Source organism: Carassius carassius, chromosome 32 (genome assembly GCF_963082965.1).
Source record: "Carassius carassius chromosome 32, fCarCar2.1, whole genome shotgun sequence".
NCBI classification, from domain to species: domain Eukaryota; kingdom Metazoa; phylum Chordata; class Actinopteri; order Cypriniformes; family Cyprinidae; genus Carassius; species Carassius carassius.
This window is the reverse complement of record NC_081786.1, coordinates 9,019,719-9,042,341: the sequence shown is the minus strand read 5'-3', so window position 1 is coordinate 9,042,341 and position 22,623 is coordinate 9,019,719. Positions and strand designations below refer to the sequence as shown.

General features: G+C 36.2%; 2 protein-coding genes across 4 annotated transcripts in view; one reads left to right on the top strand and one right to left on the bottom strand.

Moving 5' to 3' along the window:
- Positions 1 to 859: 859 nt before the first annotated feature.
- Positions 860 to 8,709, bottom strand: kif11 (kinesin family member 11). 2 transcript variants are annotated; one of them, XM_059520127.1, is made up of 23 exons: positions 8,572 to 8,709; positions 8,233 to 8,359; positions 7,569 to 7,701; positions 7,363 to 7,460; positions 7,096 to 7,174; positions 6,521 to 6,706; positions 6,283 to 6,407; positions 6,097 to 6,187; positions 5,745 to 5,987; positions 5,563 to 5,658; positions 5,352 to 5,440; positions 4,996 to 5,083; positions 4,691 to 4,879; positions 4,406 to 4,613; positions 4,107 to 4,279; positions 3,438 to 3,563; positions 3,193 to 3,351; positions 2,728 to 2,867; positions 2,374 to 2,653; positions 1,898 to 2,120; positions 1,623 to 1,789; positions 1,382 to 1,492; positions 860 to 1,126 (listed from the first exon to the last, which is right to left on the bottom strand). In XM_059520127.1, exons 2-23 carry the CDS (start codon positions 8,304 to 8,306, stop codon positions 1,016 to 1,018), a joined length of 3,189 nt encoding a protein of 1,062 aa, XP_059376110.1. In that variant the 5' UTR covers positions 8,307 to 8,359; positions 8,572 to 8,709; the 3' UTR covers positions 860 to 1,015. The 2 variants fall into 2 exon arrangements, with proteins under 2 accessions (XP_059376110.1, XP_059376111.1); XM_059520128.1 differs by lacking the exon at positions 8,572 to 8,709 and adding an exon at positions 8,452 to 8,471.
- Positions 8,710 to 11,143: 2,434 nt separating this feature from the next.
- The window catches only part of dicer1 (dicer 1, ribonuclease type III), a 25,536-nt gene continuing 14,056 nt past the window's right edge, over positions 11,144 to 22,623 (top strand). The window contains exons 1-10 of one of the 2 annotated variants that reach the window (XM_059520125.1): positions 11,144 to 11,310; positions 17,634 to 17,683; positions 18,608 to 18,711; positions 18,892 to 19,080; positions 19,769 to 19,922; positions 20,022 to 20,137; positions 20,263 to 20,397; positions 21,305 to 21,465; positions 21,643 to 21,811; positions 21,917 to 22,389. In XM_059520125.1, coding sequence (XP_059376108.1) covers positions 18,967 to 19,080; positions 19,769 to 19,922; positions 20,022 to 20,137; positions 20,263 to 20,397; positions 21,305 to 21,465; positions 21,643 to 21,811; positions 21,917 to 22,389 — 1,322 coding nt within the window. In that variant the 5' untranslated portion in view covers positions 11,144 to 11,310; positions 17,634 to 17,683; positions 18,608 to 18,711; positions 18,892 to 18,966. Of the gene's footprint in view, positions 11,311 to 17,633; positions 17,684 to 18,604; positions 18,712 to 18,891; positions 19,081 to 19,768; positions 19,923 to 20,021; positions 20,138 to 20,262; positions 20,398 to 21,304; positions 21,466 to 21,642; positions 21,812 to 21,916; positions 22,390 to 22,623 lie in introns of both variants that reach the window. The other variant, XM_059520126.1, reaches the window with a different exon arrangement.

Below are 22,623 nucleotides of genomic sequence, written 5' to 3'. Positions count from 1 at the left end.
AAAAATTAAGTGCCAAAATGTGTTCATTTTTATTCATTGTATTTTCAAATCAATAGTTATTGTTAAAGACTATCAATTCATTATTATAAATGTCATCATCATTCAGGTGTAAATTACTATCCAGACAGTAAAGTAGTAGAACGTTCCATATATATATATATATATATATATATATATATATATATATATATATATATTTTTTTTTTTTTTTTTCCCCTCAGAGAAACAAAGTACACATTTAAGCTCAGGTAGGCCTGCCTTAGTGCAGGCAAATCGAAATATGAAAAGCTAATTTGTGCACAAATTCAGGGACAAAAAAAAAAAAAAAAATAAACTCAAAAATCGTAATTTTTTACATTTAAAATAACATTTGTAATTTGCGTTGTACAAAAGCGTCTGCTAAATGATTAATGTAAAATAAATCAATAGGATTTAGTGTTTTTATGCTTGGCTTCTCAGATTAAACACCTGAATTTTAAAAACTTTGAATTACGCATTTATCTTACACCATATATAAAGTTTGCTAAAATAAGGTTACAACAATTCTTGAGTTTTAATTTCTTTATTAAATGCAACAATCCACAAACATGATTTTCTTGTAATAAGAACCTTCTGTCTCTTAAATTTGAGGAAAACATACATCTATTAAGAGCACTAATGTCGCAGTCCACAAACTTAATTTAATGGAAAGAATAAACTTTATACAAACATTTTAAAACAATACTTTTAAAATATTTATATTGGTTCATTAATGGAGTGGATCATTTTCTTTTAGCTTTTAAACAAAAACAAGCTCTAAACTCGTGAAATTAACAAAAAAGTAACAACAACAACAGGAAAGGGAAGAAAAAAAACACCCTGAGGTTAAAACATTTATTATTGAACTGTGACTGAGGAAACAGATATATGAAAGCTAAATACATAGACAAGTCAGATTTAAAAAGACATACACGGATAGTTAAAACAATGCTCTTTAAGACATACATAGAAAGAATAAAAACCTGAATATCATTTGTTAGTTCTGACACCTGAGTGGTAGTTTAGAACGTGGTGGCGTAGACGTGCTTTCATTCTCCACCTTTGAACGGTTCAGTGACTTATTGCAGTTTTCCTTCTTGCTTTTCTTCTGATCAGACCAAAAAAAAAAACAAAAAACAAAAAGGGAGACAAAAAAGAACAAAGTATTGTCAATAATTGGCAATTTTGCTTGAGGGAAAAACATTTCCCAACAGATTTTGCAATGGGTTCAGTGTTTTTCACGTTGACCAACAGAAAGCTGCTTCGTTCTAATGACTTGTGTGAGGTGTGCATCACACATTGCTACATTATTGAAAATATACCAAGCCTGTGCATGACAATAAATGGGTCCAAATTGCCTCACCTTGAAAAAGGGAACCCTTCCGTTTTCGTAACACATCAGGTTCTCATCAGCGCATGACTGTTCAGTGATATTTCCATCGCTAGAAACACTGACTTCATCCTCCAGAGAGTCCTAAAAAAAGAACTGAGGTTACACCAGTCCACATAAGAGCATCTACAGCTTCTTAACATTTAAAAGCAGACATAGTGTTTCCACTGACTAGCTCTGGAACATGGATGGTTAAAACTTATGATAGTAATACCTGGTCGAGAAGTTTCTCCTCTTCCGTCTCGATGACAGTCTCACACTGGCTCAGTGCACAATGAGGATGCTCCTGCTGAGCTCTGAACTCATCTTCTAGCTCCTCTCGACTCCTTGGCTTGTTCAGCACACGTGGATACACATACTCCTTACGTTGAGGAGTCGTTCCTGCGAAAATACAAAATCACATCAGTGCCCAGTACACATGGACATTACTTGATCTTGAGGCGTGTCTCCATTCAAAATGCCACATTTCCCTCACAGCTTCTCGTGTACCTGTTGGGAAATCTTGCCGCAGCTCTGAGCTGATGAAGTTGTGTACTGTGTCCAGTGCCTGAGTGTTGATGGAGGAGAGGATCTCTTTGTGCTCCTGCAAGGTAGCATCATCTTTGCCTGTCTGCAATTCCACACGACCCAGGATTCCTTCTACTTCCTGCTGCATGTGACTCAAATGAGCTTCACAGTCTTGAACAGCTTTCTCACCCTTTTCTTCAACAGACTGCATGGACATAAACAGTAAAAAAAAAAAGATTTAGCAAATATTAAAAACAAAACAAAAACACTCACTTTATTTAATGCACACCATTAAGGCTAAGCATATTCCATCACAAAGTCCCAAAATTGCAAGACACTTGAGGTCTACACACCCACTTGAACACTTGTCAAACACAGAAAATTTGCCATGCAAATAGACAAGTAGTCAAGTGAAAAGACCGCAGATGTGGGCATTTTTGGGACAAGCCCAAACTAACCTTTAGCAGGTCTTGCACAGCTGCGTCTGTCTCCCTGATGAGTTTGAACTGTTCCCGGGCTTTATTTTCAGTTGAACCTCTGGCATCGTGACACCACTTGAGTCCCGATTCAGCCAATGAGTCCACTGATGTCTGTAGGTGTCTGCAGTAACCAGCACATTCTTCCAGGGTCCTCTCTCCCTCTTCAGTCACCCCATTCATCTCACTTATAACTCCATCCACAGAGGAACCCAGCCGGGCACGGACAGACACAGTGTGCTCCTCAGAGACAGTGCATTTACTGCAATAATGATGAAGTTTGTTAGAGTTTTGTTATAGAAAACGTTAAGGTATTTGTTGTGAATGCCCTCTCACCTCTGTATGGATCTCTGTAGCGTTTCTAGTGGAACAATCTGGGCAGATGCTGCCTGTGCAAGACCCTCAAAGTCAGTCTGAGTGTCCACCGCCAAGAGATTCATTTGGTTCTGCAAACACTGAACCAGCTCCACCACACGCTGTAGAAAGGAACGATTAAGCAGTTTTAGAGCCTTCTAGTGGTCAAAGTGATTTAGGCAAGTTAGGGGACCAAATGTTCTCATGTTTAAAGTGTTTTTCTTGGTCTAGTTTGGAAAACGAGTGCTTATAAAATCTTTTTAAAACTGAGGCCTCCTGAGCATTTCGGCATATACAGAACCAACCTCCCTGTGGCCAATAGGTGACATTTACAGCACCCACAAAGCTTGTGAACATCAGTATAAAGGCATCAGTATAAAGAAATGTGATCACTTGGTTTAAACACAAACCTCCTATTCAAGAAACTGTCAGTGGGAGTAGACTTACCGTCTGATGGTTGTTTCCAGCTTGGCTGATCTGTTGCTTGAGCTTGTCGTGCTCTGCACGCAGAGTGTTGAAGCCTTGCTCAGCGCACTCTCGCATACTGGCCAACGATTCAACGTAGGAGTCAAAAAACGACATCATCTCTGCTTTCAGACCCTGCATCTGTAAGAGACATTTTAATTTGACCGATTACAAATCTCAAAATACTCAAACTGGCATAAGAACATGTAAATTCTTCTGAAACCTACCTGCTCAGCCAGAGAGTTGTATCTGTGAAGGGTTTGCTTCAGATTGTCATTCATGGCCATGACAGATCTGATACCTGGCACCGCCTGGGCAACCAAAATCTCCTCTAAATGATGTCTGTGTTCATCCTGGAGAAGAAAATTAAATGAATAAAAAAAAAACCTAAATGTTATTAACCCCCTAGAGCCATGTGGAGTACTTTTTAATGGATGCACCTTTTTGGGCTTCAAAATCTCAATCACCATAAAGCTGGAAAAACCAGGGGAATTTGTTATTTTTCTTTTCACAATACTTAGATTATATTCATTCAGATGATAATACAAAAGTCATATACACCAAGGATGGTTTGAGGGTGAGTAAATCATTTGGTAAATTTTCCTTTTTTAAGTGAACTATCCCTTTAAACTATTAATCAATTTATTTGTGGAAGTAGGAGTAGGAAGTAGGACCATAGTTTAGAAAACAAAGCCAAGTTTATGGGGTCTTTGAATATTTTTGAAAATAATGGAGGGCCTTGGAATAAAAAAGACTGAGAACCACTACTCATATCTAACACCCTTGAAAAGACCATTGATGGTTTCAAGACTGCATGAGGAAAAAAACAAAGCATTTACCAAAATCAAAAGGTTGTCAAACAAATCATTCACAATTTGTAATCATGGAGTTCTTACCAGTATTTCCAGCATGCTATTCTGAGCCTCCTGAGAGAGTTTCTCCTGGTGTAACACTCGTTCCTTGCAGCGCTCCACACCTTCTCCCACAGCCCCTTTAATACTGCTGTAAGACTCACAGACAGCACCTAACGTCTCCTTAAACACCGTTCCATTTGTATTCAGCAGCTCACCTACACAGAGACATATAAATGGACATTAACATTTCCTGGAGATACTTTCTAGCTGGAAATGATTTTAAACCCCCCCCCCAAAGAGCATATTATAATTTGAGAGTGAAGCCACGTAACACATCTTACCCACAGAAGAGCGGTAATAGTCAATCATAGCAGCATGTTTGTGGCTCTGCTCCTGCAGCGAGGTCTGCATGCTGTTGTAGCAGTTCTCCATGCGCTGGGCAAAGCTCTGCTGGACCTCCCCGTTATGAAGCTCCACATCCGTCTTCCTCTGCAGCTTGGCATGGAGACCACTAACATCCTGAGTGGTGACTTCAGCAGTGTTCAACAGCTGGATGAGAGAGATAGAGTTCAGATTTGTGCATACTATCCTATCATTGCATCAACCACCACATCTGATACACAGACCTGGTCAGCAGTGTTGTAAAGTTGACACCCATTGCTTTGGAGCTGTGAAGAGATGTACTCCTCTTGAGTGAGGCGGTGCCTGGTCTTTGTTAGGTCCTTGTGAGTCTCCTCCAATCTCTGGTTCTTGTCCTGCAGGTCCTCAGTGCACTGGTCCAATTTCTGCTTACTGTCTGTAAACAAGTCCATAATCTGCCAACACAAGCACAATTAATCAGATGCATCACACACAAACATACACACATTCAAAAGTGGAAGTTGGCAGGACTTGTACACAGAAAAGTAGAACGGATTCGAAAGACGCTGACCTTTTTGAGCTCCTCTTCCACAGCAGCGATCCGCTCTGTGTACTCCGTAATCTGCTCTTCCTGAGACATCAGTTTACTGTTCATATTCCTGTAAATAGAATTCTGAATTATCACCTCCAATCAAACTAAAAAAAATAAGTCAATTCAAGGAGTGTACAATTCACATGATGTTATTGACTGAGATAATGGCAGTTTAAAAAAAAATCAGCTTTACCATTACAGGAATAAACTACATTTTAAAATTTACAAAAATAGAACAATGTCATTAAATTCTAATAATATTTAACTATTTTTTGATCAGACAAATGCAGCCATGGTGAGAATAAAAAAAATAAAAAGATACATGCAGAACTCACTCATAGTTATCAACAGAGATGTACACTCCGTGTTTGTCACGGGTGGCAGCCAAATCTCTTTTCAGTCGCTCAATCTCCTCTGTGTATTCCTACAACATTTCAGAAACATCAATCGTTTGGTCAATGCTGCATGAACAAGTAGAAATTGGGAATATAGTTCAGGAAATCTTATGAAAATGTATAAACGTACAAACAATAAAAAGAAACTTGCCTTGATCAGAGTTCTCTTGGTGAGTTTTTGGTTGACCTCTGGCTTATTCATGATACTCTTGGCCCTGTTAGCGTAGTCCAGAGTGCTCAGAGTTTCCTACAATTAAATTCTAAATCAATATTCCTAAAAACAAGGACAAAATAAGCAAGAAACAGCACAAAGTCTAGCAGCACAAGACACACCTCCAGATTGATGGAGGCAGGAGACACAGTGGCGATAATGGAGGTTTTGGTACGTCCTCCCAGTGAGTCTTGCAGAATACGAGTGAGTTTGGACTCTCTGTAGGGTACATGAGGCCCTCTCTCCACAAGAGCCTTGATTACACGACCCAGAGTCAGCAGAGACTGGTTTATGTTGCCAGCTTCACGTGCACGCTTGTCCACAGCACCAGATCGCCCAATGTTCTCACTACCCGCAAGATCCACCTAAACAGTAAAACATGAGTTGCTGGTTTAAAAAAACTTAACTGAACTTTGAAAACTTTTTTGAACCAGTTTTAGATTAAAACACAGTGTCTGAATAAAGTAAACTCACCAAGTTCAGTTTTCCGATCTTAACCAGCTCTTCTCCATCCAGCGTGATCTCTTTCATGTGAATAGTCACAGAGAACACTGAATGAGATCGACTGGTGGAAAAAAAGAAGAGAAGTTATAAACCTTAAAACACCACAAAGACATACATTTAGTCTTCTGTCCATTTAAACTGGGAAGCATAGGTTACCTGGAGTAAGCATTCATGAGCGTGGAGGCGGTCTTTCTCTTTGCAGCTCCTCTCTCCAGGATCTGATAAACCTCGTTCTTATTGTGTACAGTGATCTCCTCCAGACCTTTAATGGTTACACCCCTCTGACAGATATACAGAATGTCTTTTTTTCTTACAAACACATGGCAATTTTCAAAGTAATCATATATGGATATTGTAGGTATAATACATTACAGAAACAAAACAAAAAGCATACTTTATTTCTGGGATCATCAAACAGTTGTAGCCTCTCCGTGACATCCGGAGCAGGGCTGAGAAGGTCAAACAGTTCCTCATTATAGATTTCCAGCAGAGAAACCTTCACTGAGAACTCTGTGCCATTACTGGACAGTTTCTCGAAGATCTGATGAAGAGTTCTGGGAATGATTCCAGCCAGAGGGTCCTGTAAGAAAACCATCAAAGAAATGAGGAAGGAGGGAATACCCCTGATCAATTCCTGAACAAATGATATCATGCAAATAATGGCATTTATATAGTGGCCCTAGAGCAAAACCTCAAACAAGTAGTTATTTCTTCATTTCAAATGCAATCTATGCAAGAGCATACCACATTATCATTAGCCTCAAAAGTAAAGTTGTAAACACAAGCAGTTAATTCAGAGGGAGTCAAAAATTAGGACTTAAAATTGTTACTGGTGCAAGAAATGTTATCATTAGAGTCTTTTAGAAAATAATTCAAGTATTGAATGAACATACAAGTCCTCTTTAATCAACATTGGTTTGACACATGGTCCACTGCTGCAGAACTGCCAAACACGGACTCAAATATTACCTCTTCCCAAGTAAACTCCTCATTGGGTGATCTTTCGCCCTCCATTGTGAAGGTTTTCCCTGTTCCAGTTTGTCCATATCTTAAACCAATAAGAAATAATCCATTATATTAATACATAAGATTTTTTTTATACCATGTCAGCTTTTAAACCATTCTAATGGCAGAAATCTAACTTTAGTTAAAATGTAGAATTGACACCAAATAAAAACGTCCAAAAACTCGGAATAAAAAAGTTGAATGGTTTGACATTTAAATGCAGATACTCACGCAAAGACAGTACAGTTATAGCCCATGATAACTTCATCTAATATGGGGCAAACCACACTCCTATAAACGTCAATTTGTTTGGCAGAAGGACCAAAAACCTAAACCAATTGAAATGTGACATATTTAATGAGCATTACTACACACTGAAAAAAATTTCAATGGCATTAATACTCAGGATGTGCGTGGAAAACAAGCCAAACACTCACCATGTCAAAAGTGTATGCTTTTCTTGCTGCTTTGTCTGTGGCGCCTCCAGTACGGACTAACACCTCTTTTCGGTTCTGGTCACATTCAACAACTGTATGAGAAGCAGACTTCCGCTCCACTGTGTTGAAGGGTCTGTAAATCGCACATTAGATATGAGAATGGTATCGATATTAATTTCCATCTCATAAATACACAATTTTATAAAAAAAAAAAAAAACAGCCAGTTACCATTACACTAAAAAATAAAATAATAAACATCCCATTCTAGGCTTTTCGGTTTAAACATCAGCAACTATAAAAAAAATCATTATTGAAAAGGCAACTGAAACATAACATACAAATGATCAAACCATGGTTTTAGCCAGCAGACAATTAACTTACATAAATCGGTATTTAAATCGTGTCGTGTGGGGCAAACTGTCAATTATAAAACTCTATAGAACACTAATAAACACAATATTAAAACTTCTGTTTGCAGGGTAGAACTTAAAAAAAATACGTTAAATAAAGAGGATTTTAAATTAGGAGTATAAAAACCATACATATGCAAGTTGGTTATTGGTCATACAAACAGCACAACATACAAAATTCGCAATTTAGGCATTCTTACACTACTTACAAACAATATAAAAAACGGTTACACATAAAACCTGTATCATTTACCTGCATCGTACAACCACTTGTATATTTCTGCCTTTTTCATCTTTTTTAACTGCTGGTAACTGTGATGAAGCCATGCTGAAGGAGCGTCTTCTGTGCTCCAGGTCTGAAAATGCCCTTTAAATGTAACCTTTAAATAAAATTAAGTTTTAAAAGGGTAAATGAGTCACACCGTAAATCATTTTATATAAATATCGAGCCATTTAAAAGATATTAACGTACACAAATATACTGCAAACACCCGCAGATACATTAGTATGGCATTGTCTAGCCTAAATGGCGCCTAGCCAAAATAAATCACAAAATCAAACTAATAAGAACAAAATTATCAAACGCACGTACCGTTCACCTGATCTCCTTTAAAAGCAGATCAAATAAGATGCCAAAGTCGTTTAAAATCCCACCAATAACGCAGATTATTGGAACGCACTATATTAGCTGTACGCTCTGACGAGTCTCTCTCCCAGCGATGCAGTTGCTGACTTTGAAAATTGCGCATCTGTAGCTTTAAGCCAATCAGAGAAGAGGGTTTTTTCACCATGCTTCTGATTGGTCTAAAGGAGACGAGCTAGAAGGGATGCATCTCGGGAAAGTGCAGTGTTTTTAAAATAGTACTAGACGACGAGAGTTAGATTGAATTAATAAACTAAATTACGTTTAATTAATAAATAGCTTTTAACAGTACTACATTTATTTTTCAAATAAAGCTGGCGTAATAATTCTGCATTTTTAAATGGAAATGTACAAGGCATAAATAAAAAATCAGATAAATAATGAACATTTCACATTTAATTTCAACAAGTCATTACCAATTCATATTTATTTAATAAATAGTTAATGGCTTTTTTTGTTAGACGAATGTACTATGTTTATTATGATGGCTTTAAAATGTGGTGTTTTACGTCTCTCTTTTTGTCACATTTTAATATGCTCTAAAATAATTTTCCTACTTCACTGCACTTCTCATTACAACAAAGCAGTAACTTTGATCGAGATTCAAATAACGTTTGTTTTTCTGACACCGCCTTTTGCTTGAAACGACTGAAGTTCCTATAATGACCAGTAGATGGCGGTAAGAAACCGTGACTCACTTGTGTTCTAGTAAACAGAGCTAGGCATTTTAGGTCTTCATTTACCAACTGGTACTATTTTAATCATACTTGGACTGCAGACCAGATCATACAGTAGAAATACATATTTGTATAAATATATTCAGGCACTTTTCTAGTCGTAGTCTTGCATGATTAATTGTAACTTTGTCATCTATTAATCAACTGCATGAAGATTTGTTTATTCACACCAATTTTATTTTAAGGAAATATCCTTCTTCAGAAATACCCTTTGTAAATGTATTCATGATCATCACATATCATAATGTAATTGTCTATCATTCTTATATCAGTACTTCTTATTCTTAGTTGCAGAATTTCTTTATTTTTTGTTTCGTGATTGTTAACTTTGTACTAGCTTGAGCACTTATGACACAGGGTTTGATTAAAAAAAAGAAAGACAAATTTCAACTTGTTATCATGTTAATATAATTTATTTTTGCTATTAAATGCCATTTGTGTAAATATGTTACTGTGTTATTGCCTTGTATTAGACCCAGACATTAAATTAAATATTAAAAACATAGTTTACATAAACATAAGTAGATGTTTAAAAACTATTCAGTGTCTATTATGTTCAAACTAAATGTTTCAAACATTACAACTGCCTTACTGTTGTGACAAAAGTTAGTGTACTTGTTTAAAAGTGAAGACAAGCGGTGTCATTTAAAAACATGCTTGAGGTGTTATGTGAACCAAAGAAGAAATCAAAGAAAATTAAATATTATTTGATTAGTTTAAAAAACAATAAAAAACCTGTTGTGGAATTGTGATGAAAGAATGACACTAATTACAGACTTTTTCTTATGATTGTATATCAAATAGGATATGAAAAAAGACAATGTGAGCAGACAATTAAATACACTAGTGTGAGTGTAAATAAATATAAAAATAAGTGGAAAAATAAATTAAATTTAAAACTCCTGCTCAACTCAATCCAAGCATCTGAATCCTTAGCCATCTTCAAGAATCAGCTAAAAACACGATCTCTTCCATCTTTATTTGACCCTCTAATTCTAGCACTCTCTATTCTAACTCTATTGTTTAAAAAAATGCCCTATTTAGACTTGCACTATTCATTTACTAAATGCTTGTTTTCTTTTAAAAAAATTTTTTTTAACAACTTCCTAATTATTTTTGTATTCTGTCGGTTTCTTCTCTTTTTTATTTATTTTACAATCGACAAAATCAAAAAAGGCCTCTAACACTAGCTTGCTCTATTCCTTTTCTATTCTGTCTGTTTTCTTTTGATTTATTCTATAATAAAAAATAAAACCTTGCTACATGTACTATGTTAGGCTAACTGAGACTTGTTATAGCACTTGCATAGCATTGCTCTTTTCTGATTTTGATTGCTTCCATTGTCCTCATTTGTAAGTTGCTTTGGATAAAAGCATCTGCTAAATGTCTAAATGTAAAGGTAAATAAAATACATATGAAAAACTAAATGCAGAACATGATAAATGAAAGGAAATTTATAAAAAAAAATGTACAATTAAATGTACTGTAAAATGCATTATATTTGTTTTATTATTATATATTATATATAATTATATAATATAAATGATATTAATCAGAATACTTTATTTCTTCTTATTACATTTATTTATTTGTCTATCTATTTATTTGTACATTTGTTTCTTTCTTTCTTTCGAATTTCTGCAGGTTTGGTCCTCCATACGAGTGTAGGAAATGCGCTTCTTTTTCTCAAAGGTTTACGGGGCCAAAAGTACCCTTTCTGTCAACGGACGCTGGAGACTTTTATTTTAAAGTAATATCAATGCTATGGACTAGTTGTGGTGTCATAGTTGCTGGTCTCGCGTTTTGGCGTTCCTCGTCGTCGCAGGCTTCACGCGCGTGCAGTAGCCTGACAACAGCAGCAGCAGCAGGAGGGAATGGGGAGAGAGGGGTACCGCACCGTTTAATGAAACACTCTTCAACACAACACGACCAATAAAACAATACACCATCGGTGAGCACACGCCTCGAATCTACAAATTCCTCGCGCGCTGATCGCTTGTGTTTTTCCTCTCGTGATTTTGAAATAATCAATAAAAAACAACCGAAGCTAACGCGAGCTCGCGTGCTAACCACTATCACCCCAAAAACCGAGCTGTCAGAGGTACATTAGTTGAAAACGGTTCGTGCATTCAATCCCTGGCGGTGTAAATGCAACACGGGGTTTATTATAAGAGGTTTTAAGTGAGGTAAATCAATGCATAATGTGATTTCTGATTGCATGACGGTGCCTTTTTAGCTACACGCGTCTATTAGCCCCTGAGAGACTGATTCACATGGACTGATTAGTATTGAATATTAGGACAGTATCAGATAGGGTGATGTGTTCCATATGTACTCAAATAGTAGCACAGTGCAAGATTCACGTTTGTGATTGGCAAAGAGACAGATGCATGATTTTTGGGGGGCTCGGGTGTGTTGCTGGTTTCAAGGCCAAGGTCGCAAGTAGGCCTAACTGATATGAATGAATAATAATTTTTAGTATGCATCTGTGATTGTTATGATGGGTGTAGTCAAATTGTCTCTGGTGTAGTGCAGTAAATATGTTGCTGGAGGGCACAGGTTCTCATCTGATTGGCGTCTGAAACGTGGGTGATTTTTTTTTTCTTGTGTGCCACAAAGGATTATTAAAAGGGTTTTATGCCTTTTCAAATTTTAGAATATAGTGGATGTGGTGTTGCATTAAGATCCTTTATTAATTATCATTTCAATTATCTATGATTATATTTTTTTCTGACATACCATGGTAATTCTTTTAATTACTATGGCAAATGAATGTGATTATGATATCGCTTAACAAAAAGTACTGTGGTTGTATTATGACCCTGATACTTCAAAATGTATTGTAGAACTAAATGTTGACATGGAACTCCAGATTATATGTCCCAAAACTATAATGCCATTTTTTTTAAATGCTAAATTTTAGAAAAGTACTGTGGCTGTACCCTGGTACAGTTAGGTGGTACTGTAGTACTTTGATGTAAATCATGGTCCTGGAACAGATTGAGTATAATGTGCAGGATAAACCTTGATAATATGGTTTACTTTATTTTAACATGTAAACTGACTAATATTTGTTGTGAGGTCGATTTCTTGATGATTTGTTGCTTACTAGCGCAATGCTCTACCAATTGAGCTACGTGTGTGTGTGTGTGTGTGTGTGTGTGTGTGTATATATATATATATATATATATATATATATATATATATATATATATATATATATATATGACACATAAATATCTACATGCATGCTGCATTCATACATACACACTTCCTTTTTTAACCAGTTATTAATATTGATTTAAAAATGCTTTGTCATCAAAAGCTGCAATTTGTTTTAGATTGGAAAAATTAAATATTAAAAAAGAGTCATAAATTGTCTTCCGCATAGCAGTATGAGCATTTTTGTAACTTTGTAATCTTTTATTTATTTATTTATTTTTAATGTGGATAGAACCATTAGAATAGAACATACTATGTTATATGTCAAAGTCTTCAAACTCGAAATAAAGTTTGATGCCATTTGATATGTGTTTATTCCATAACCTGTTTATTCTGAAGTTGAATCTTAACCATCAGGTTTATGCTGACATATGAATAGCAAAGTTGTGTACCCGTTCGCCAAGTTCATAAATTGCTCACTGCAGCATCTCATTAGAATATTTCACACTTGCAAACACATGCACTGCAAATGCAATTTCCCGCTGAATCAACTAGTGGCATTCTTCAAAATAAAGTGACAGTAATGTAAGCAGAATGAATAATTGATGAGAATTTATGAGCGCATGTGAGATGGGGTTACAGAGACCTGCCCTTTATTTTCAGGGTCAAATCAGGTGCCCTGCTGAATAAGTTGGCCCAAGGGGTCCTTTCATGTGACGGTGTTGGGCACATTTATGTTGGTACTCCTGCATGTGAAATTACATTTAAACTAGTTTTTGTCATGTTTGTCGGTGAATATATTCCTATTGGTAATGAAGTCTCCTAAATTGATAGTTCATATATAGATTTTTCTCTGATTGGATATATTTAAGTTTAGCTCATTTTGCTTCTTTTTTTGTTCCATTGCGCACTTTCACATTTTTTGTCTGTATGTTTATGCTGTAGTAATCAGTTATCACTATGTATTTTGAAAGATTTTAGTTTTATCTTGGACTGAATGTTACTAGTAAACAGTCAGTACTCACAGGATCATAGCTGCTGCTATATTCAGAGTCATTCACATGGCAGTACAGGTCATGCCTAGTCCTTTTTTTCTGAAACTCAACTGGGTCAGTGGTATGCAGCCAGTCTGGCCTGGTGTTTTGCCTACAGTGTAGCTAGAGGTTAACAGAAAGTCTAGATGTCTATGCCATTTTGACCAAGTGGATGTAGTTCTGCTAAGATGAAATAACAGCTATTAATTTAACTAGTCTTCTTGGCAGTAAATCAACATTGAAAATAGTCAATGATCCTAAGTTGAATTTAGAATAGCTGGCTTTACCAAAATTAACCATTGTCTATAATGTTCTGTGTGTGTGTGTGTGTGTATATATATATATAGTGAAGTGAAGTGAAGTGACATTCAGCCAAGTATGGTGACCCATACTCAGAATTTGTGCTCTGCATTTAACCCATCCGAAATGCACACACACAGAGCAGTGAACACACACACACACACACTGTGAACACACACCCGGAGCAGTGGGCAGCCATTTATGCTGCGGCGCCCGGGGAGCAGTTGGGGGTTCGATGCCTTGCTCAAGGGCACCTAAGTCTTGGTATTGAAGGTGGTGAGAGAACTGTACATGCACTCCCCCCACCCACAATTCCTGCCGGCCCGGGACTCGAACTCACAACCCTTCGATTGGGAGTCCGACTCTCTAACCACCAGGCCACGACTTCCCTATATATATATATATATATAATATATAAATAGTATACATATAAATAAATAGTATACTAGCGCAGTTTAGGCTTGCAAAGTTGCATCTAAACAAACGTTAGACTTACAGATAAGATAAGACCAAGGTAGAGATGTTTGGCTGTAATGCACAACACCACGTTTGGTGAAAACCTAAAGAGCATATCAGCACAAACACCTCATCCCAAAAGATACACATGAGCTGATGATTTTGGGCTTGGGTTGTAACCACAGGACCTGGGCACCTCACGCTCGCTGAGCTGACCATTAACTCCTCTGTATCCCAAAGTATTCTAGAGGCAAATGTTAGGACTTCTGTTCGACAGCTAAAGCTTGGTCAAGATTGGGTCATGCAGCTGCATAATGAACCCAAGCAAAGCACACAAGCAAATCTACAGCAGAACGGCTGAAAATAAAAGAATCAAGGGGTTGCAGTAGTCCAGTCAAAGTCCAGAGCTCATCCTGACTGAAATGAGAGTCAGTGGTGAGAGCTGTTCATAAACAAATGCCCTCAAACCTTAATAAAGTGGAGCAACGTTGTAAGAAGATTGGGACGAATTTCCTCCAGAACGGTGTGAGAAATTAAGTTAAGTCATACAGAAAATGGTTAATTCAAGTTATTGCTGCTAAAAGAGGATCTACAGGCAATTGAATCATAGGGTGTCCTATGTTTGCCACACATGGTTTTTCCATTTTGGCTTAATTTTTGTTAATTAAATAATAACACAGTGTGATATGCAATGTGATGCTGTTAATCTGAGGTTTTATTTTCCAAATTTGAAGACCTGCCAATGACCAAATAATTTTTTATGTTCTGATACAGAAAACCACACACACACACACACATATATGTATTAGGGGTGTAACGGTATGTGAAAATCACGGTTTGGTACGTACCTCGGTTTTAAAGTCACGGTTCGTTCATTTTCGGTACAGTAAGGGAAAGAAATGCAAACATTAAACTGCAGGTTTTTTATTTTATTTTCTCCACTAAATAAAATACTCTGTCTCAAACCAATATCACATAATAAAATATAATTAAAAATATAAATACATAACTATGATTACAGTGCAGCATTACCAATCCCAGCTTGTAGGCCTGCTCATATTTAAAAAAATATTTTTTTAACTTTTCCAAAGTGTAGAGTGCAGCAACCACAGTTTCAGTTTTTAGGCCTGCTCAGATTTTGTTATAGCGTTGGCCCGATTGGAATTAAGAGCAAAGGTCTGTTTAAATGCCGACGGGAGCTGCATTTGAATCACGGTCGTTTTTTTTCCCTAGTTGTAGTGATGTTCACGCTCTCGTGATGCCTTTTGAAAACTTTAAAATCAGCTGCAGGGCGGGATTTGTGCTGAACGCGGAGACTTCCGCCACTTAATATGTTCGTGTGGAAACACGAAAATGTACCTATGTTCCGCACACAAAATATTGCATTCGGTCATTCAGTGCACACGTGCACCGTACCGAAAGCCCTGTACCGAAACGGTCCTGTACGAATACACGTACCGTTATACCCCTAATATGTATGTATGTGTGTGTGTGTGTGTGTGTGTCTATGTAGTCCTACTATACTAATTGTAATTCTGCAGAACTCTGCTAATTTGTTATTAATTGGCCACAACTGATATCTAAAAAAAAGAAGTAAATTACACCAGCAACTATGAGGTATTTTGATAATAGATTATTATGATGATTAATTCAATCTTTAATTGTGAAATTTAGATATGTAATGCAACATTTAATTTTATACGGTAATGGATTCCCTTCCCTGTTTCTTAATTAGTTTGGGATATTGCATAAAAAAACACTGGATGGATACACCAAGATGCGCATAAATTCTAAAAATGCACATAAAAAAGCGTGTGCGCTCAACTAAGTAGGATACATTTCTTAATTTCATGAAAATATGAGCATAAACTATGATGGAAACATAAATTCCTTAATGCGCATCAAAAAAGACGTCTGACTGTGTGATGGGACATCAATGGACCGATCTCATTTCAGAAATGCTAGTTTTGCAATTCTAAAATGCTTAAGCAATGTCTCTAATCGCATTTACAATTATGGATGCCACAATTACATAATCGTTCAAAGTGGCAATTAATCGTTCAAAGTTTACATATGTTATTCTGCACGATCAAGAAGATATGTTTTTTTCTTTCTACATGTTTTTTTATGGGTCTCCATTGATTTAGTATAACAATTTAATAACATTTATATTTTAACTTTTTTTTATAATTTAAAGAAAAAATCAATCCGATGTATATTTGACATATAGACTATAGAAAAGCATTAAATATTTTCAAGTTCAGCTTATTTATTTTCATATAAAATATATGGCATGCAGTTGCATCAAACAATGGTAAATCATGATATTCGTAATTAATAATCACAATTTCAAAGGAATAATTGACAATTATGATTTTTGTCATAATCGTGCAGCACTACCCAGACCTGTGTTCCTAAATAGCAGGCTCCGAAAATAAGATGACATGACCGTGTTTTGTCTGTGCGCTCTGAAGCTCGTAATTTTATTATATACAAAAAATATTATATACATTTTTTAAATATTATATAGAATTTTCTTGATGATATTTACCGCAAATTAATCAGGAAGTAAGGGTTTTGTTCTCTCTTTATCTCTCTGGATTAAAACGATGCTTTATTCACAAATATTTTATGAGATATTCCAATTTTGTGCACAAGTTATTTATATTTTTGTGGACGATTTTTATTGTTGATTTTCATTTAATTGAACAGTAAGTGAAGCTTAAAAAGACAGTTTCTGGAAGCTCCTACACTATTTGAATGATATCTCATTGATTTTATTTTGTATGGCTCTATGATGATTTAATTACTGTGGGAACATTTTTGTGATGTATTGATCTCACTAATTAAGATAAAGTACCAGTAACAAGTTGTCTTGAGCCTTGATTTTCAACACTGGAAATCTCCTGAGCGTAGTCGAATCGGGCAGCTGTGACCTGGCCAGCTGTTTTGCAGTCAAGCATTTAACATTGAATGTTTCGTTCACCGAAACAGATGTATGTCAGCGTTTTTAAAATCTGAAATAAATAACCTATGTGGTTGAATTAGACATTCATGAACCCGAACATGGAGTCTAAGAGCAGATTTTTAACCAAGAGCAAATGTTTTTCGCTCACTGAAAATGAAGCCTTGTGTTACTTGAGCTGAAACGACTTGTGGTGATTTGTTGCAGCTGTGTCGAACAGCGGTGGTCAGGAGGAGAGTCGATCCTGAGTGGCAAAAATCTGTTGACAAGCCAGTTGTCATCCAAATTCAGCTGTCCTCTCCTTGCCAGAGATATGTCCGTTATCACAAGCTATGTTTCCTCTCTCTCCATTTTCAGATTATTAAAAGAATATAGTCTCTGGCCCCTCCCCCATCTCCAGCATTAAGGTACTGTGATCTCTCTGCTCTCTTTATGATCAGTATGTTTAGTCCACTGTTATTTGGTCAAAGCAACGGAAAATATACATGTATGCTTAAAAAACTATAGTGCAAGTAAGAAATTAATGAGAATTTATTAGAAGATACACTACTGTTCAAACATTTGGGACCAGTAAGTGTTTTTATTTAATTTAATTTTTGTAATAAAAATAAAATAATAGTACTTTCACTCAGGATGACATTTATAATGTTACAAAGATTTGTATTTTAAATAAGTGCTGTTACTTAAAATTTCTACTCACTAAAGTATTCTCAAAATAAATTTCTTTCTACTAAAATATTAAGCAGTTGAAATATATTTCTTCAGCACCAAATAACCGTATTAGAATGATTTCTGAAAAATCCAGTTATGCTGCTTTATTTTTTTCAGTTAAGAATTTTCTTAAGCATTTTCTTAAAATCTTACTCATCCCACACTTGAAAAGTAGTATTTTTTTGTTTTAAATTACATTGTTAAATGTTTAAATTAAGTTTTAGGTGAACTTTGCTTCCACATATATAAATTATGATTAGTATGAATAGTGCTTTGAGGAAGAAGTAATCATTAGATATGGCAAAGTTTGTTTAATCAAGATCTGAATGTCAATTTAGCCTTACATAACTTGTAAAAACAAAACTGTTGGTCATTTTACATGTCAAACAGTTAGTTTTTTGGATGGTTTTCGACCAGAATAAAATGTTTACCCAACCTCATGCCAAAAGTAAAATTTACTTACAGCTATTTTTTTTTGTTGTATCATTCTAATAAGGTGCTTAATTCCATAATTTGGTAAATACAGTATAATTTCAGACCTGTTTGCTCTATATGTAAAACACATTTATTTTGTTTTACAGTTGTGCAGATTGTAAATGTATGTCTGTTTTTCCTAGCAGAGTGACTCGAGGGGGAAAAGAATGAGCTGATTTTAAGAGCTCTGATAATGATGCCCAGAATAAGTGCGGCCCGGTCACACAGCAAGGTGGGAAATGTACACGCTGTGAGTAAACACTCTCATCTATAATCAGTAACCCACCTGATCCAGATGGCCTCTAACAAGAACTAAATAACATGTCGCTCAAAATACCACCAGACATAACAGCAACGTGACATAGTTGATTTTAGCGCTGTTGTTCCTGACATCCTACTGATCTGATGTTATGTGGTCTGTCTCTTGCAGTGAGCATTAGAAGGCCATGCTGCAATGAGATAAACACTGGATGACTGGAGGTCCCCTGCTTAACAGTCTCTAAGCATGGCTGGCCTACAGCTGGTGACCCCTGCCTCCTCACCCATGGGGCCCTTCTTCGGTCTCCCGTGGCAGCAGGAAGCTATACATGACAACATATACACACCGAGGAAATATCAGGCGAGTCCTGTGAAATGGTTGGACTCTGATATTTAAGCTAGTCTGAGTGCTTTTCACTCCATTAAAATACTCTGTACAGCTCATGTCCTATTTAGGTTTCATTGAAAATGAAATGAAAATCACGCATCAAAGTAATCACAATTCATTTGTATTACAATTCATATTATTTATGTTATTTATTATTTTTTTAAATAATTTAAAATATTTTTTTTCTGTTTACCAGGTTGCATTTATTTGATCAAAAATACAATTAAATCTGTAAGACTGTGAAATATGATTTTGATTTTATTACAGTTTTAATATATTTCCAAATGTAAATTTTTCCTGTCCTGGCGCTGCTGATTTTTCTCAGTAGCCAATATTTCTTTTTTCAGTGTCACATGATCTTTCATAAATCATTCTTTTATGCCGAATTGGCAGAGAAATCACAAGAAGCATTTTTTATTATCAATGCTGAAAGCAGTTGTGCGTAATATATTTGTGGAATCCATTCTATATTTTATTTCAAGAATCTTTGATGAATAAAAAAGTTCCAAAGAACAGCTTTTAATTGAAAGGTTACATTAAAAAATGTATTTACAGTCACTTTTGATCAAATAGCAGCTTTGATGAAAATCTTTCTGACCCCAGACTTTTAAAACTTCTTGCTGATTCTGAATAGTTTCACCTAATTGTACTTTCCCACCAGGTTGAACTTCTTGAAGCAGCTCTTGAACACAATACTATAGTCTGCTTAAATACTGGCTCAGGGAAGACCTTTATCGCAGTACTCCTAATCAAAGAACTCTCCCACCAAATCCGTGGAGAGAACGGAAAGAGAACAGTTTTCCTGGTGAATGCAGGTGAGGAATGGTCAAGTCACATAAAAACATTAAAACATGATCAAACTCTTTCTGTATGTTTTTTCATAAACATACTTTGTTCATTTTTCCTGACTGCAGCATCATCTGTGGTTCAGCAAGCTTCTACTGTAAGAACCCACTCTGATCTCCATGTGGGCGACTACATGACATCATGGCCCGAGGAGATGTGGAACAGAGAGATGATAGAGAATCAGGTGTGATTGTACATGTTCCATTTAATAAGCCTATGAATTTATTCATATAATTATTGAACGATTTGATGAGCTGTCATGTTCTTCCGTCCTCATCCCTCTTTTTTTCATAATGTCTGTTCTTTCAGGTGCTGGTCATGACGTGCCACATCTTCCTGCACGTGTTAAAAAATGGAGTCTTGCCACTATCAAAAATCAACCTGCTGGTTTTTGACGAATGCCACCTTGCAATCACAGACCATCCTTATCGGGAAATAATGAAGGTGAAATTGCAGTCTTTCACAGCATTGAACGGGTGCTATGAAATCACATCTATCAGTGTAAAGAGAGGTCTCATCTAACTGTCACTCCACAGAGATGCTAAAAAGATGTTGATCCATTATTATAGTATTAATGGGCATGTATTTAGTCTTGGAGATTGATCATAGGCACGGATGAGATATTGTTGCTCATCTGAAACCCATTAAAACTGGATGTTTTTATTTTGAAGGCTAACACTTAGTGGCACATCCTAAGTTCAGAGTAAGACAGATAGTCCACCCAAAAGAAAAAAAAATTGTCATCATTTACTCAACCCTCGCTCCAAATCTGAATGAATGACTTTTGACCGTGGAACATAAAAGAAGATATTTTTGAGACATGTATCCATGCAATGAAAGTCAATTGGCTTCAGTGTTGGTTCCCAACATTATTCAAAATATCTTATTTTGTGCAGAGAAAAGAAAGTCATACAGGTTCGTAATAACATGCAGATGAGTAAACGATGACAGAATTTTTTGGGCGATTAGTCCCTTTAACTTTGAAGACTGGCTGAATGCAGATGCTTTGACTTCTCTTTTCTTAGGAGAATATAATATTTTAGTCATAAAACCAGCCAGTTTAAAAAATGCAGGCCATCACTATGGAAGATACGTTCATATAACACATTAGTTATAATTAGAGCTGTGTTGAAACAATGCAATAATGCATTGAGATTAATGTTTTTTTCTCATGATATTAATACATATTTGGTGGAAATATTAATCAGATTACACAGTTGTTTTCATGATTGATCACTGCTGTCAATTTTGAGTCCAACTGTAATTCAATATGGCTATCATATTGTAGGTAGTTGGTGATGATAAAACCTAGTTATAATGCCTTAATAATCAGAGTCAGTCTTCTTTACAGATTTGTGAGGGTTGTCCAGGTTGTCCTCGCATTTTGGGTCTGACTGCTTCCATTTTAAATGGCAAATGTGACCCTTGTGATCTGGAGGAGAAGATTCAGAACCTGGAGAAGATTCTGCAGAGCAGTGCAGAAACTGCCACTGATCTTGTGGTTCTTGATCGGTATGTTTCTGATTTTACCTCTGGTCAATTTTGCTTTTATTGCAGCTTGTAGAACAGAATTGTTTCCTTGTAAAAATGTCTGTATCTAATTGACACAGTAGGACTGAAACAATGTTTATCTGTCCTTTAAGTATCATTTATTTTAGAGGTTTTTTTTGCATGTGTGTTTACTTCCAGGTATGCGTCCCAGCCTCGTGAGGTTGTTTTGGACTGTGGGCTATATCAGGATAAGAGTGGGCTCTCTGAGAGGCTTTTGAGTGAGCTGGATGAAGCCCTTAATTTTCTTAATGACTGCAACTTACCTGCTCATCGAGAAGATCGAGATCCCACATTCATCTCCAAACAGGTTCTCCTTTAGGATCTTGTATTATACGCATAGGTACTCTTCAAAGGAACCTCCTGCAGTGATTTCAGATCACTGTGGTTTGATTGTGTGATTGTTTATCCCTAGGTGCTGAATGACTGTCGTGCCGTGTTAACTGTGCTGGGCCCTTGGTGTGCCGATAAAGCTGCAGGAATCATGGTCCGGGAGCTGCAGAAATATATCAAACATGAACAGGAAGAGCTGAACCGCAAGTTCCTGTTGTTCACAGACACCATTCTGAGAAAAATCCACGCCTTATGTGAGGAGCATTTCTCTCCAGCTTCCTTAGATTTGAAGTTTGTTACTCCCAAGGTCATCAAACTTCTGGAGATTCTCCACGAGTACAAGCCTTTCGAACGGCAGCAGTTTGAGAGTGTGGAGTGGTACAATAATCGCAATCAGGACAATTATGTTTCTTGGAGCGATTCTGAGGACGAAGATGAGGACGAAGAGGCGGAGGCAAAGGAGAAGCCCGAAGCTAATTTTCCGTCGCCTTTCACCAACATCCTCTGTGGAATCATCTTTGTGGAACGGCGTTATACAGCGGTTGTTTTAAACAGGTTTGTCTTAGAAATTCAATACAAATATTAAATGCAATAAAACTACAATCAGTCATTTTCAATGCTCAAATGAATTTAGATGTCACAATATTATACAGTATGAAAAATGGAAATTTATTTTGTAATTCACTGTAGATTGCAATTAAGAGTGTTTAATGGTAAATGGTTAAGAAACATTGATTATTATTATCAATATTGAAAGCAGTTGTGCTGTGTAATATTTTTGATACAACC

Coding starts and splice junctions, on each gene's coding strand:
- kif11 (XM_059520127.1), bottom strand. CDS start 8,306: ATGGCTTCATCACAGTTACCAGCAGTTAAAAAAGATGAAAAAGGCAGA. Junction 7,702..8,232: donor CAAGTGGTTGTACGATGCAG/GTAAATGATACA, acceptor TGCGATTTACAG/ACCCTTCAACACAGTGGAGC. Junction 2,868..3,192: donor CTGGAAACAACCATCAGACG/GTAAGTCTACTC, acceptor TCCTTTCTACAG/CGTGTGGTGGAGCTGGTTCA.